Here is a 15,664-nt window from a genome sequence, read left to right as displayed (position 1 = left end):
ATTGTAGTGGTTGCTTCGGAGTCTTATTTGACCAGCTTCTCTTTAATGAGCACGTTTCCACAAAGTGAGTACTAAAAAAAGATGACCCAGTGCTAAATCCATCTCATCATAACTAGGTATGTTCACCTCGTAATACATAATATATTAAGATCACCTCAAAAACATTGGCTGCAATGACACTACTTAGGGAGAGCTTCTTAGTTGTTCCATGCCATTCTGTGACTTAAATTTAATATATGTGCACGGATTAGCCCGATAGAAATCAACATCTATGGAACTCTTTAGCTCACAAAGAGTATATGTGAGCATGAAGTTGGACATCTTACATCTTCGAATCTAGATTGGTCGGCTAAGCAACTTGCATAAAAGTAGTAAGGAATGCGAACGCCAACTAATTTTTCCTATGAGTAATATATTCTACCAAGCCTAGTAGGGGAGAATCCTTAATCAAGTCGAAGCTTGAGAGCTCATCCTTCACCTTCACAAGCAGCTTCTCCCCAAACTGCTTGGCTTTCTATGGACCTAGTAGCTTGGATTATGTAGCTTTTTCTATCCACCAGATCCTTGCATGTTGTCTTTCCCAGCTCTTCCAACAACTAAGTAATGTCCAAGATGTCGTCAATCATGTGAAACAAAAGGCTAATGTAGCATGCATATCGGACAAATTTGTAGGCTTAGAAACCCTAAAATACATTCATTTGCACAAGATAGCCCTACGCTAAGGATATCCACAACCTGCACTACCACCAAGCCTTCCACTCCTATTGCTTTCTTGAGTTCCATCACCACCTTTAGCCCATAGCGACATGCAAGCAGGGCATCTCTTGCCAGCATGGCTGTGTCATACTACATGCTTCATAGGCTTTCTCCCTCTAAGATCGTCTTTGTTCATTAATGGTAAGTCATCATGGATGAGAGATATGGCGTGTACAAATCCATAGAATATGCTAGAGGCATGGGCCCTCTTCAATTCCCTCCAAAAGCTCGAAAGCAAGGATATTCTCAAAGAAGAGAAGAGCAGTCATTGGTATACTTTATATAGATTGCAACAATCCCTAAAGCACTTTCAAATTCGGAAGGAGTGCTTTTCCCCCAAAATTTGAAAGTCTCTTCGAGCCAGGTGTATGATTGTAGGCCTTTAATCAATTCATGATCAAGGGCCTAAAATTGTATACGTGCTCAAAGAGAGCTCACAAATCCAAAACTTCACTTTAGGCTACCTACCGTAACAAGGGAAGTGTTGAAATCAAGACATGTTAGCATTTAAATGCCAAATGACATTGAGAATGACTTGTCCTAAGGTTGGGTTCAAACGAAGAGGCGGACATGTCGAATATGTCACGAGGGCCAATCAAATTTCTGCAGTTGGAAATCAACAACTTGAACGCCCGATGGCAATTTGTCTAGCAACAAGTCACATGGACAAACACCTCATGATTCATTTGGGGAGATTGCTTTCGGTGGCTAGATATGCTCACCCACCCTTTGGTGCTCTGTGTAGGGCCAATTAGAGTCTAACAACGAAATATTCCCGCAGTATCATAATGCCCATCGTCAACAACCTCTTGGGTTGCAAGTAATGTGAGGTATTTGAAATCAATGCATCGGTTTTGCTTCAATGAATGCAGATGTGGTTGGCCAAACATTGCTTGGTGGGCAAGATGTGTGAATGCAATGGTAGGCGGACATTATCAAGTAACCCTTTCCCAAGTGGAAAAGGCTTACCAAGGGGTGAATCTGCCTCTACCTTCGAAAGACAACCTTTTTAGCCAACCCTGAGAGGCCATCTCTGTACTCGCCCTAGCCCAACTTTCGAAGGAGGGGTGGCATTTAATGGGGCTAGCCCATTAGCAAGTGATGGCCTCTTCGCTTGCAGCACCATCTTTTGAACATGGTCTAGGGGGTGCTTTGGGGTACCCCCACATCAATGCCATCGTCAATGCCGCCCTTAGCTCTAGCACAGATTTGTTGGCACTGTCTCAATACATAGTTTTGCTCGTCACAGGCAAGGGGGTGCACAGTCTCCATGCACAGTCTGCCCGTCACACACGCAGGGGGATAGTCTCCACTTACGATTTGCCAGTGTGATGGGGACAAGGACTAATAGGTTTGAAAGGAAGGTTGCATGGAGATTGAGGCTATGTGAGAGCACCCTACACAAAATTGTGTGCATCCTCGCAATAAGGGGGGGAAGGGAGGATGGAGACTAGTGTTGTAGCTGTGCTTCGCACGGGCATTAAATGCTCACCACATCTCTCTTCCCGAACCTCCAATCTATCGGTTTCCTCTCTCCAAACCTGCAATCTCTCACAGAACCACCATCCTCCTGCCATGTCACTAGCTTCTTAAACGTCTCCTATATGTGTATGTATGTATATATGGAGATAGGGAAGATAGAGAAGAGATAGAGAAGAGAAGAGAAGAGAGCTTTGAAGACCGTAGATTTAAGATGTGAGAGACGTGTCCAAATCTTGTTTAGAGTTGGCCAAACTTAAGAACCTTCCTAATTAGATTTGGCCAAGTAAATAGATCGGCATGAAGAGCTTCCCTACATCAAATGCAGGCCTCCCATCGGCGGGCGAGCTCCTCCTCCAGCTTTACAGCGCGATGATGGCTTCCCCCGAGCCTCCATGGGATCCCAGCCTGAGAGGCAGTCCAGTTATAAGTCAGTTCTCTGATCCCACACTTCGAATCACCAAATTTTCGACCTCACATTTCAGTAATCACCACCTCCGACGCTTGATTTTCATCCTTCTCGCACGTTGGATAAGCACAGAGCCCTTATGGCAAGAGTGTTTCACGTATGGGACATCCGAAACAGCAACTACGGGTGCCAGTAATTACTGGCACACATGAAGCTGTGGAAATTTTGGACAATTGTGCGTTTCAACAGCGCCCCAGATTTAAACATTAAGTTAGCCATGGTTTAACAACTGGTGCAGTCCAGGTTGGGTGGAAGTATTCTTTAGAGAAAGGAGTCTGAGAGCAAGGGAATGGCTTCGTCAAGATGTGACGATCCTGGCTTGGTGGAGAGTTTCAGTAATTGCAAGGCCAGCGTTAGGTCTGAAATACAGGTGAGCGCGGCTAAAGCACAAAAACCTCGTGGCTGGGAGATGCTGAGCTTAGAGGAGGCTCTCAATTCTTTGGAGCGGATGCCTCAACTCCCTTCGGTTGATAATTCTATTTGCATCTTGCAGAAGTGTAGACAAGAGAAAAACCTAGCATATGCCAAGCGCTTGCATGCTAATCTGTGCGAAAGTGGGCTTGAAGTTCATAGCTCTCTGGGGAACTACCTTGTTCCAATTCTGGGGGAATGTGGAAACATGTGGAATGCCCTGCAGGTTTTTTATAGGCTGGTTGAGCCGAAGGAGCATTCTTGGACTTCTCTCATCATGGCCTATATCGACTGTGGGCAATCGCATGAGGCCCTCATCTTGTACAAGAAAATGCAAGAGGATTCTGTACATCCTAGCAAGTATACGTTTACGGCCCTTCTGAAGGCTTGTGCCAGGCTCAAAGATGGAGAAAGAGGCCACGAAATACACACCGAGATTGCCAGAAAGGGTTTGGAAAGTGATTTTTTTCTTGGCAACACCTTGATTGATATGTACGCCAAATGTGGCTCGTTTGCAAAAGCACAGGAAGTCTTTGAAAAGCTTACTGTTCGTGATATAGTCTCCTGGAATGCACTAATGACAGGGTATGCCCAATGTGGGCTTGGTGAGGAAGTGCTGAACTGTTTCCAACATATGCAATGGGAAGGAGTGTATCCGGATAGTATCACATTTGTGTGCATTTTGAAAGCTTGTGGCAGCGTAGGAGCCATAGACAAGGGCAGAGACATACATGCTGAGATTGCCAGGAAAGGTTTTGAAAGTGATCCTTTTCTGGGCAACACCGTGGTTGATATGTATGCCAAATGTGGTCTGCTTGTAAAAGCACAGGAAGTATTGGACAAGCTTCCGGTTCGAGACATAGTCTCATGGAATGCACTAATAGCAGGGTACGCTCAACACGGGCTTGGTGAGGAGGCGCTGGACTGTTTTCAACAGTTGCAGCTGGAGTGTGTGTTTCCGGATACTGTCACATATGTCTGCAGCTTGAAAGCTTGTGGCAGCATAGGAGCCATAGACAAGGGCCAAGACATACATGCTGAAATTACTAGAAAGGGGTTGGAAAGAGATCCTTTTGTTGGCAGCACTTTGGTTGATATGTATGCCAAATGTGGCGCTCTTGCAAAAGCATGGGACTTGTTTGACAAGCTTCCATTTCGAGATGCAACATCGTGGACTGCAATAATTGCGGGATATGCTGAGTGCGGGTTTGGTGAGGAAGCGCTGAATTGTTTCCAACAAATGCAACTGGAGGGTGTTCCTCCTGATGCTGTTACGTTTGGTTGCAGTTTGAAAGCTTGTGGCAGCATAGGAGCCATAGAGAAGGGCCAAGAAATACATGCAGAGATTATCAGAAAAGGTTTGGAAAGAGATTTTTTTGTTTGCAGCACTTTGGTCGATATGTATGCCAAATGTGGGTTGCTTGCAAAAGCAGAGGAAGTATTTGACAAACTTCCAGTACGAGATGTTGTCTTATGGAATGCACTGATGGCAGGGTATGCTGAACATGGGACTGGTGAGGAGGCACTGACCTGTTTTGAAGAGATGAAATTCGAAGGTGTCCCTCTGGATGCTGTCACATTTGTCTGCAGCATGAAAGCTTGTGGCAACACAGGAGCGTTGGACAAGGGCCAAGAAATACATGTAGAGATTGCCAGAATGGGGTTGGAAAGAGATCTTTTTCTCAATGGCACTTTGATTGACATGTATGCAAAATGTGGATCACTTGGAAAAGCGATGGAAGCATTTTACAAGCTTCCAGCTCGAGATGTCGTCTCATGGAGTACATTAATTGCAGGTTATGCCCAGCTAGGAGAAAGTGATATTGTTTTCCAGATGTTTGACGAAATGAGAGGAGAGGGTGTAAAGCCAAATGGAGTTACATTCCTTAGTGTCCTTACTGTCTGCAGTCACGTGGGTCTAGTAGATAAAGGTCGAAAGTACTTTGAGGCCATGAGCAAAGAATATGGTATCAGTCCTACTATTGAGCACCACACATGCATGGTTGACCTCCTTGGCCGTGCAAGACGATTGGACGAGGCGGCAGCAATGGTCGGAAAGATGCCTTTCCAACCTAATCTTGCGGTGTGGCATATTGTATTGGGAGCTTGTCTTAAGTGGGGTAATGTGGAGCTTGGAAGGCTGGCCTTTGAACATGCACTTCAATTAGACGAAAAGGATGCTGCAGCTTATGTCTTGATGTCTAACATTTATGCAGATGCTCCCTTTGGAAGTCTAGAAATCTCTTCTTAATTTAGTACGGAAATGCTTTGAGGCATTTGTAGATGAATGTTAAGTTCTCTACACAACTCTAAATTGACACTTTTATAAATGAAACTTCTAGATGATGATTACCTCCCTAACATATACTTTTGTGGGAATGGCTCATGATCTTATGTTTTGTGGTTAACATGAACCATGAAACAATGTGACAATGTGCCTAATGTGACTATGTGACTATGTATGTGTACACACACAGAGGCCTTCTGTCTGCACATGTCTGTTTTTTTTTGCAGAGAAAAGAGGAATATTTTTATTGATTACTTAAAAATATTAACTGTCAAAGCACTATTTACAAGAGCTCTGAGAGCTAGTTTTCCAGTAGTAAAAAACAGCCATAACAAAAAATACAGCATCAGAGAACCCTACAGTGAAGCGGTGTGTAGCAGTCAATCATCATCAACCCTTTTGCTGTAGGCATCTTCTGGCAAATTCCATGTCTTTTGTCACCAGAAAGTGTTCACAAGCTAGGGCCATGTCCTTTTTAAGATTGACTTCTCATTAATTGCTGTCTCCAGGCTCGGGAGTCCATTATAAAAGAATGTTATGCACCCAATGAAAAGAACCTTATTATACACCATGGCATTTCTCTGTAATTGAATGAACCATAAAACCAGGCTTACCCAAGGCCTTTCTATCTAGGTGGAACATCCCCTAAGAACATCATCGTGTAATTGAAAGGCATACACCTGACTACTTTCTGCCACACAGCTTTAGAAAATCTGCAATTCAGGAAAGATGAGGCAGGTCTTCCGGGGCTTTGGCATAAGGAGGGACCCAATATCTTCTCACCCATTTCTTGTTAAGAGAGTCATAAATACCACCTAAACAAACTTGTGTCCTTTCCATTTTCCAAGTCAAACCATTTACTTCCACTTTGGCCCTAGAGTTAGAGAGCAGAGTCTCCACAAATCTTCTAAACCTAGGGCCCACCCCTATGTCCTAGATTCTGCAAAATGAAACCCATTCCATTCTGCCATACACTTCATCAAAATCCACCTTCATAGAACAAATTTCTTGCCCTTCCTCTTCAGTCAACTTTAATCCTTTCCAAAATAGCCTCCAAAATATTCCTGCTGCCCTTGATGAAGCCTTTGTGCTCCTCTCTCATACAATCCTGCATCTTCATTTTAATTCTAAGAGCAAGGGTCTTAGCCATAATTTTATAACTTGTATTAAGCATGGTCAAAGGTCTACATTTTGAGATGAACTCCTTGGGCCTTTCTTTGGGGATAAGCTTAATCATACTCTTGTTGATCCTCTTATGAGAGGACCTTGGAGGCTCAATTCAAGAAGAAGAAGAAAAAAAGCTTTATCTATGGGACACACCAAAATGGACATTTCTTTTCTGAGGCTGAATGTTAAGGGCCTTTCAAATGACTTAAGACCCTCCTTGTTGAGAAGATGGCTAAAGTCTAAGGACTTGAAGGGTTACAGGAAGTTGAAAAGGGGGGGGGGTGGGGGGGAGCCAATTACATTGGTAGCTACAGCACATAGACAAGGAAAGGATATAGCGCTCGGTGTAGATACAATTTTTGCAAGTGCATAGGGAGGGTCATTATGGATTTTGATAAACATGGTATAGGGGTTGAATTCAAGCATCCCAAGTTAAAATGTTAAAGTTTCTTCTGTGTATGCCCCCATTCTGTCAGGGAGAGAACTCTATTGTGTGACCTTCATAATCTATTGGGGGACTACATCTTGATGGGGCACTTCAACATGGTGGAACATAGGATTGACAGATGGGCCAACAAAGGAAAGTCATAAGTGCTAGTGAACTAGATGCCTGGATGAGACTCAAAGAACAAGTAAGATTAGTGGATGTGTCAGATAGAGCAATAACCAGATAGGGGTTAGCCCACAAAAAGGCAGATTGGGATTGTAAACTTTTCAGATCTGTCGCCTCTGACCATTTGCCAGTTGGCCTTCTTTTGGATAGAGGAATAGGCAAGGCTAGGATGTCATGGTTTAAAGCTAATCCCTTCTTCCAGTTTCCCATATCCAAATGAAGGTTAAAAGAATTTGGGATTGTGCTTTTGGAGGCAATACCATGTGCACGGAAAGCAGCTTCGAGCTTAGCCGAACTCAAAACTTTTAGAGTTGCAGATGCCAAAAGCAAAAAGGAAACGAGCCAGAGGAAGATTTGTAGGTTTTGGCTAACGACAACTCTCATGAGGGACTATTGCAGTTAAACGAGGTGAAAGAAAGGTTGAGAGAGGTGGAATTATGCAAATCCAAATAGCATGCAATTTATCAAGGAGAATGGTGGGCAAGGAGATCTGACAAGGCCAATGAAGACATGTTCCGAAGCCTAAGGAAGAAAGTAGCACAGGAAAATATATCTAAGCTGGTCTAGCCTGATAGGCCCTAGGGTAGCCTCATCAGATAAAGGCATTTTGCAGGAAGTTCAGGCATTTCAGTATTATTTTAGGAGAGCATAAAAATGTAAACACAGTAATTAAGAGCAAAGGGAAGATGCAGTTCACTCAAGTCAAAAGGTTACATCAAGATTTGATTCTGACTTCTTGGACAGACAAATTACTTTGGAAGAGTTCAAAGGGAGCAACACATCAGTGATGGCAAAAAGAAAGATCCCAAGGGAAGATCGGACTTTCGATCGATTTTTATTTGATATTCTGGAAAACAGTAAGCACTAAACTTTTGGATCTGTGGGAGCAATAAGTGATCCCACTGAGGCTAAACTAATACCACTTGTGGATTTTTTCCTTTCCCTATTCTCCAGCCTGATCGACTCTGGAAATGGCACTCTAACCCCTTTGTTCTTGCTTTTCCTACTCGTGACTTCAATGAAGGGTCCCCCCTTGTCTGACCTTGACTCAATTTCTTGATTTTGGATTCAGTCAAAGGGCTAGGGGGACTCGGTTTTGCCCTCTTCATTCTCTTCTCCCCCTTTTTCCTTCCGTTCACTTACTTTTTCACTTTGACTTGTGCCTTGCCCCTGCTCCCCTTGCTTTAATTTTGCATCTCCCTCTTTATTAGACGTCTGGAGCATCTGTTGGTCGACCCTGATTTCCACCACTATCTCTTCCACAACATTTTCCTTATTTTTCTCTCCGTTTCCTCTTGCATTTCTATGACTATCTCCCTCTAATGAAGTGGCCCCCATTCCATAGAGGAAACAGGAATTCTCGTAGCAAGTTAAAGGATCTTGAGAGAAAGAAATGAGATAGAAATGTGGTCCTATAAAATAGATATTTCATTAATGGAAAATTTTAATGTTAGTAAATGAACCAACATCATGAAAAGAAGATGCATAGCATTTTGAATGCAAATTATAATGCTTTGGTGAAATTTAGAAATATAGATTCCTAAATATCACTAGAAGGAAAGAAGTCAATCGGAGGAAAATGGTCAAAAATAAATGTCGGTGTTCACTTTATGAGAAAAAACAAAAAATATTTGCAACTCAATGCTAAAATTTTACTACAATTAGACCTTTACATTAACTGTAAAGGGGACAACTATCAAAGTTGTCAAATTGTTATTACTTTTGTAGCATATTGTGATTTCCCCTTTCATTACGCAAATGTAGAAAATGATTTTTGGATAATGGAGGAATTCTAAAAGCATATGCTTAATGAAGAAATTCACTTGGAAGAATTGGCATGATATGCAATCAAAAGAATGAGGAGAAATACATCAACTCAATGGTTTGAAACAAACACCACATCATGGATTTCTTATATTTATAATTAATTTGTTGAGTTTTTATTTGAACCATTACAATGAGATCCATCGATATTGATAGTAAGGAATGACACAAGCAACATCATTTGGTAGTACATGTTGATTATGTGATCCTTGGTTTTATGGTCAATTGATTGCACAAGTAAAATTGTCAAATTTATATCTAAACCATCATAATTAGATCCATCAATTGTAATAGTAAAGAATGAAGTATCATTATTTGGTACTACATATTGATGGTTTAATCATTTTTTTAAATCGTTTAATTGCACAAGTAAAATCATAGTAAACTTGCAAATTTCAAAATAAATATTTTGGGCATGTAAAGTCATTTTGTTGGCATACAAATAGAAATAAATGGTGAAGAAACTATTTTAAATAAAATCTGGATAGGATCCCTAGAACGATTTTGCATCAACACCAGATGCAACTTGAAGTTGTTATTTCACAATAATTCACAAGATGTTAATACTCTACAATATAATCAATTGATGAAAAGCTTGATATACTTCACAAGGAAAAGACCTCATGTATGATATTTGTAGGCAATTACTAAAATGAATGCAATACATTGTGTTGTTTCTCTTGCTACAATTCATGGTTGGTTAGTGTACCAGATGGATGTGAAGATTTCTTTCTTGAATGGAGACCTTAATAAAGAAGGGGTCTATGTGAAAGAACCACCTAGTTCTATTTTTGATAGCCAAGGCAATAATATATGCAAGCTCATGAAGGACTTGTATGGTCTAAACAAGCCCTATGCACTTGATATTTAAAGATTCAGCTTTTTTTAATATCCTGCCTCCACTAGGCTAAATTTATATGTTCTATAAGTACACCACATTTTGGTCATCTTCATTTTATATGTGGATGATAATATACTCATGGAAGATTGTGAGAAATTTTTTTGTGGTAAAACTCATGTTTTTCACTCAATTTAAATGACCAATCTTGGTCTACTACATTAGTATTTAAAATCAAGAAGAAATCTTGACATTTCTAAGTCCAAGTATGCCATGAATATATTGCAAATTTTGAAAATGGAGGATAGCATACCAATGTCCACTCCTATGGAGAAGGAGCTCATACATAGCAAAAATAATGATGCAAAAAATTTTGATTGGACCTTTTACAGAAACTTGGAGGGAATGGAAATCATCTATGCTCTAACGACCTAACATTGCATTTGCCCTCAGGTTACTTTCTCAATTCTTGCATTGTCCCATTTTACAAATTAGGGGGAAGGGAGAGGGGGAAGAGGATCATGTACATGATGGGAGGGGGAATGTAGAGATGGAGACATCAAGGGGAGAGAGTCATGCTTTATTTGAAAGGAAGAATGGGGGAAAACAAAGTATTAGCTAGGTGGCTTTACAAGAATGCATCCTCCCACGTGCATGGTGTGTGTGGAAGAGTCTCCCATGTGGGCTAGGTGGGTGCGCACTCTCAATTGTGTGCGACAACCCTTTGCCTCATTTTTCCACATAAATCAAACCCCATATCCCAAGTCTAAGATACTCCCTTGGTCTCCTCTCAATTTTATAATTCGTTCAAACATCTAGGAGGACAAGTGGAGGGTTGGCACAAGAAGTCTTGCCACGTCATCCTACTTTCCCAATTATTTAACTTGCATTCTTTGACTATCTACACCCCGCCCACATGGGCCTATCCTACATGGAGGGAATAATCCAATATAATATCCATCTCCACCTATTTTATATTACTTATCCCATGGTCCTTGGGCCATGGCTTACTAAATGCAGGCATGGGGCCGCCTAGGTGGAGGGGTGGCACATGGAGGAACCATGCCACCTTACCATTTTATAATATAACTACCATGGATTATGTACAACACACCTTATAAGTCCTCTTACGTTGAAGGGTGGCACATGGTCATGCCCTGCCACCTCAACCCTGGGCCCTATGCACACCAAATTTTATTATACTATTGCCACACATACAAGCTTACACATATATTTATGCCTTTTACCTTGGTCAAATTTATCCATAAAAGTTCCCCCCCGAGGTAGGGAATGCACAGCATGTCCATGCCTGGGACCATCATGAATAAAGAAGGGCTTGAGATAGCGCTTGTTGATCATCTTCTTGCCCCCTTCTTGCCATATGGCTCATGCAGCTCCTGTACTTGTATAGACCCATTGCTACGTTCCTTGATGACTTTGTATGGACCGATCCATAGTGGAAGGAACTTTTTATCCATCTGGTGTTCCAATCTATAATCAAAGCATAGCACAACATCCCCCTCAGCAAAGTGTCTTTTCCATCCCTTGCGAATCTTAGCATTCGTGCGGCCCTTTTGTCGATTCTTTTGGATTTCTATTTGGTGGAGTGCAAGGCGTCGGGTTTCATCTAGCTTCTCAAGTTGTACCAACCTGGCCTCTACATGTTCATCTTCTATCATTCTCTGTTCTTGTGCCAATCTCAAGGCCGGAATTTCTATCTCTAGTGGTAAAACTACCTCAGTACCGTACACCAACTCAAAAGGAGTGTGACCTATAAACGTTTTATGGGTGATGTTGTAAGCCCACACGGCTTCAATGACCTTCTGATCCCACTGGCTCCTATTCCCCATGGCCATTTTCCCCATGGTTTTACAAAGGAGGCCGTTGGTCTGCTCTGTTTATCCCATGGACACTGGATGATAGATGCTAGAAGTGCAGTGATCAATACCCATGCGATCCATGAGCAACTCCATTGCTTCATTTAAGAATGGACTCCCATGGTCAGATACTATTTCCATGGGTGTCCCAAACCTTGTGTGAAGTTCAAATATGAAATTTGAAACTGCCTTACCATTTGCAGCAGGGAGGGCGATAGCTTCAGCCCACTTAATGACATACTGAGTGGCTCCCAGAAGATACTTCTTTTTGTGGGCAGTCATGGGTAGGGGCCCAACAAAATCTATTCCCCACTTCTAAAACAGATGGATGGACATTACTGGGTGATGTTGCCTAGGACGCAAATCCTTCCTACCAAAGAATTGGCATGGTTCACAAGTTTTGCAATACATAGTGACATCCTTAAATAAGGTCGGCCAATAGTACCCATCATGTAAAATCTTCTTAGGTGTATAGTCACCGACATAGTGGCCTTCACAAAATCCATCGTGATAATGCATCAATACCTTAGGTACTTCATTTGCATCAATGGCCCATCTTAGTACCCCATCCATGCCTCGACGGTACAATACCCCATCAAAGAGAGTGTAGCGCCTACTTTCTCTTGGGATCTTCTTTCTCTCATAGCTAGTACTTTCTGGAGGAAAGGAGAAAGCAATCAGAAATCTATAGATACCACCATACCATGGATCCCCAACTTCTATGGCCACTACAAGGGTTACATCAAGGCACTCCTCTAAATCAATCAAAGCATTCTTCAAGTTGGAACAACCCCCTTTTACAATTTTGGAAGAAAAATCGTATTCTTGTAAAACTGCCAACCATTTGGCCAACTGGCCCATGGGATTTGGTGATTGAAGAACCTACTTTGCAAGACCATTGCTACATATTATAATGAAGGACTTTTGCCACATAATGCTTAAATTTCTCAATGCAGAACACCAAAGACAAAGCATGCTTGTCAACCTCAGAGTAGCGTCGTTCAGTTTCGAGCAATTGTCGAGAAGCAAATCGAACGGGATACATGAACCGATCCTCCCCTTGCTGGAGAAGAATACCCGCTAGAGTGTGCTCACCGAACCCAGGATTGATATAGAAAGTCTTTGACCAATCAAGTTTGCATAGAATGGGTTCTGAAGCCAGAGCACTCTTGATTTGTGCAAACCCATGATCACAATCCTCATCCGAAGAGAAATCAACCCCATCTTTTAATAGCATAGTCATGGGTCACGTTAAAGCAGCATATTGATCAATGAAGTGGCGATAGTATCCTACTAGATTGACAAATGAGTGTACCTGATGTTTGGTTGTTGGTGGGGAGAGATTGAGGATAGCTTCTACCTTCTCGGGGTCAGAGGCTTGACGCCCTCGGATGAGACAATATGTCCCAGTAACCTCCCTTGAGTGGCTCCAATGGTGCATTTATCAGGGTTGAGGCTGCCATTCGCATCATTGACCCTTTGGAAGGCCAACCTAACCTTCATGACATGCTCCTTACATGCCAAAAATATACAAAAATCATCTAAAAACACCTCCAAGAAAACCCCCAAATAAGGAGCAAACACCATCTACATAAATCTTTGAAAGGTAGCAGGAGCATTGGTGAGGCCAAATGGCATTACTTTGAATGCAAACATCCCCAGGGTATGGCAAATGTCCGATTTGATAAAACCCGGAGTAACCATCACAGAAAGTATACATCTCATGACCACTTACGTTCTTAAGAATGAGGTCTTAAAAGGGAAGAGGTTGATGGTCCCTCTTGGTGGCCGCATTGAGTTTCTTATAATCGATGCAGACCCGCCACTTGTTGTTTTTCTTTGGGGTGACTACCACTGGTGAAACTCATTCAGTATTGTGGACCGGAACAATAAACCCAGCTATACAAGCTTCCACAACTCTGAGTGCAAAGCGTCAGTCTGTAGGGGACCTAACCTCTGATACTTCTGAGCCACTGGCTTAGCATCAGGCATCAGCTCTATCTTGTGTTCTATGGCAGTCACATGGCGAAGGTGGTGGTAGCTAGTTGTGAAGAGGTCAGGGAAATCTTTGAACATTTATAGGAACTCATCTTTCTCACTTGGAGTGAGGTCTGGGGATTGCATAGATTCAAGCTATTGAGGACTAGCTGTTACCTTTTTCGTGGGTGGCGGGGTCGGAGACACCCCCATCATGTAAAATTCTTCCTCTGAGAACAATTCCCCCCCTTCTGAATCTTCCATTGACTCAGACACCGAGGATGAAAGAGTATCACTATCTTGCTCCTCTTCTTCTTCTGGTTCAGTGGCACCTAGTTGCATCGGGATCTTCTCCTTTGAAGCAACAAAAGACATGTGTCCTATCTTCCAATAGCTGACTGCATCACTCTTTCTCAACCACGGCCTCCCAAGAATGGCTCGGTAACTTCTACCTGTATCTTCAATGTCCACGACATAGAAATTGACGGTGGTGGTCAACCCATTGATAGTGATAGGCAAATCCTCAGTGACTCCCAGGGTGGCGAGTCGTTGACCATCTGCTACCTTGATTCGAGTGGAGGAATGCCTTGTGCATTTCAAATTCAACTTCTTCATGATACGGGGCACCATGATATTACATGCAGCTCCCCCATCGACACACACACTTTTGACACGATAATTATCTATGATGACATCTACTGTATGCGGGTGTCGATCAACTTCTTCAGAGATAGAAGAAATCTCTCATACCTTTCCCTTCTTCTTGCTCTTCCTTGTTGAGAGCCCTTGCTGTAGCTCACGTCTAACCTTAGGGCTTAATGCTATTAGTTGAGGAAGCGTGATGCTCAAAGACCGATGAGCAAGGTCCTGAATGACTGAATAGTCTTCTTGCCCTGAGCCGATAGGAAAATCCAAGGGGGACCACTTACTCCTACGAGATCTTTTAGTCTTCTCTGTTCGTGGGTCTGCCATCTCAGCATCTGAGGGTTCTGAGAAGCAAATCTTCTTCCTGGGGTGGCCCAGTCCATGGTTTGAGAGGGGTCCAAGGTGGTACGACTTCTTTTCTCGAGGTCAAGGATCTCTACGTCAGAATCCTCAATGTCTTATCCACTTAGAAGATTCACCCTTGGAATGTTGGGACATTCGGTGTGATAATGATCCTTCTGGTGGCACTCGTAGCACACAACATTGGCATGTTCTCTTGGAGGGAAATTGGCTTGATTTTTTATGCCTACCACCTCAAGCCAAAGATTCATTCAGGGCCTTGGCTAGGTCATTGACTTTGGGTTCTTTAGCAGGAGGGGACAAGGGAGTAGGAAGGAGGGAGGCTCATGGGCGAGGCTGGGGAAATCTTCCAGGCAAAGGGTGAGGATATACACCTTGTTGAGTGTAAGCATCTAAGGGAGGACCATACATTTGAGGTGGAGGCGGTGGATACATCCCTGATGAGGGGTGGGGGTATGCCCTTGAGTTAGACCCCCCAGATTGTTGTTGCAAGGATTGAGGGGGTTGCAGAAGCAACCATCTTCTTTGAAGTGGGGTCAGACTAAACTTTATCAAACTTTTGAGCAATCTCATGTGCTAGCACCATGGTTTCTGGATTCTCCCATTTAAGCTTGAGGTGGAATTCGTCACTTGCTCCTACTACAAGGTAGCCCAACACATGCTAAGTCATTCCAGCTCAAAATCCGACGTTGTCCTCCTGCGTGGCAATTAAATGGTCCAGAAGCACGACTACTCGATCCACATATCGACATGCCGTCTCACCTTCTGACTGCTTCAAGTTTGCCACGTGCAAGTACACATTCTCCGGCTCCTCTTCTTTGCCAAAATACTCAATCATCGCTGCTGTTAACCTTGGCCAGCTTTCACGAACGTCTTCGACCACGTCTTCGACCTGCTTCTCATACCACACTTGAGACAAACCCTCTAGAAATGTGGGAAGAACCAACAGCCATCTATCTTC

General features: G+C 42.8%; 1 protein-coding gene across 2 annotated transcripts; it reads left to right on the top strand.

Moving 5' to 3' along the window:
- Positions 1 to 2,571: 2,571 nt before the first annotated feature.
- Positions 2,572 to 5,463, top strand: LOC147890453 (pentatricopeptide repeat-containing protein At4g13650-like). Of its 2 annotated transcripts, none has more exons than XM_087390124.1 (2): positions 2,572 to 3,074; positions 3,198 to 5,463. In XM_087390124.1, the coding sequence occupies exons 1-2, from the start codon at positions 2,994 to 2,996 to the stop codon at positions 5,364 to 5,366; spliced, it is 2,250 nt and encodes a 749-aa protein (XP_087246250.1). In that variant the 5' UTR covers positions 2,572 to 2,993; the 3' UTR covers positions 5,367 to 5,463. The 2 variants fall into 2 exon arrangements, with proteins under 2 accessions (XP_087246250.1, XP_087246251.1); XM_087390125.1 differs by having other exon boundaries at positions 2,572 to 4,473; positions 4,609 to 5,463.
- The last annotated feature ends 10,201 nt before the right edge of the window (positions 5,464 to 15,664 follow it).

This window comes from Dipteris shenzhenensis, chromosome 19 (assembly GCF_047967505.1).
Source record: "Dipteris shenzhenensis isolate YYH24624 ecotype China chromosome 19, Dip_SZ_1.0, whole genome shotgun sequence".
NCBI classification, from domain to species: Eukaryota; Viridiplantae; Streptophyta; class Polypodiopsida; order Gleicheniales; family Dipteridaceae; genus Dipteris; species Dipteris shenzhenensis.
Note: the sequence above shows the minus strand (reverse complement) of the source record. Positions and strands in the feature narration are given on the sequence as shown.

Coding starts and splice junctions, on each gene's coding strand:
- LOC147890453 (XM_087390124.1), top strand. CDS start 2,994: ATGGCTTCGTCAAGATGTGACGATCCTGGCTTGGTGGAGAGTTTCAGT. Junction 3,075..3,197: donor GCGTTAGGTCTGAAATACAG/GTGAGCGCGGCT, acceptor TGCATCTTGCAG/AAGTGTAGACAAGAGAAAAA.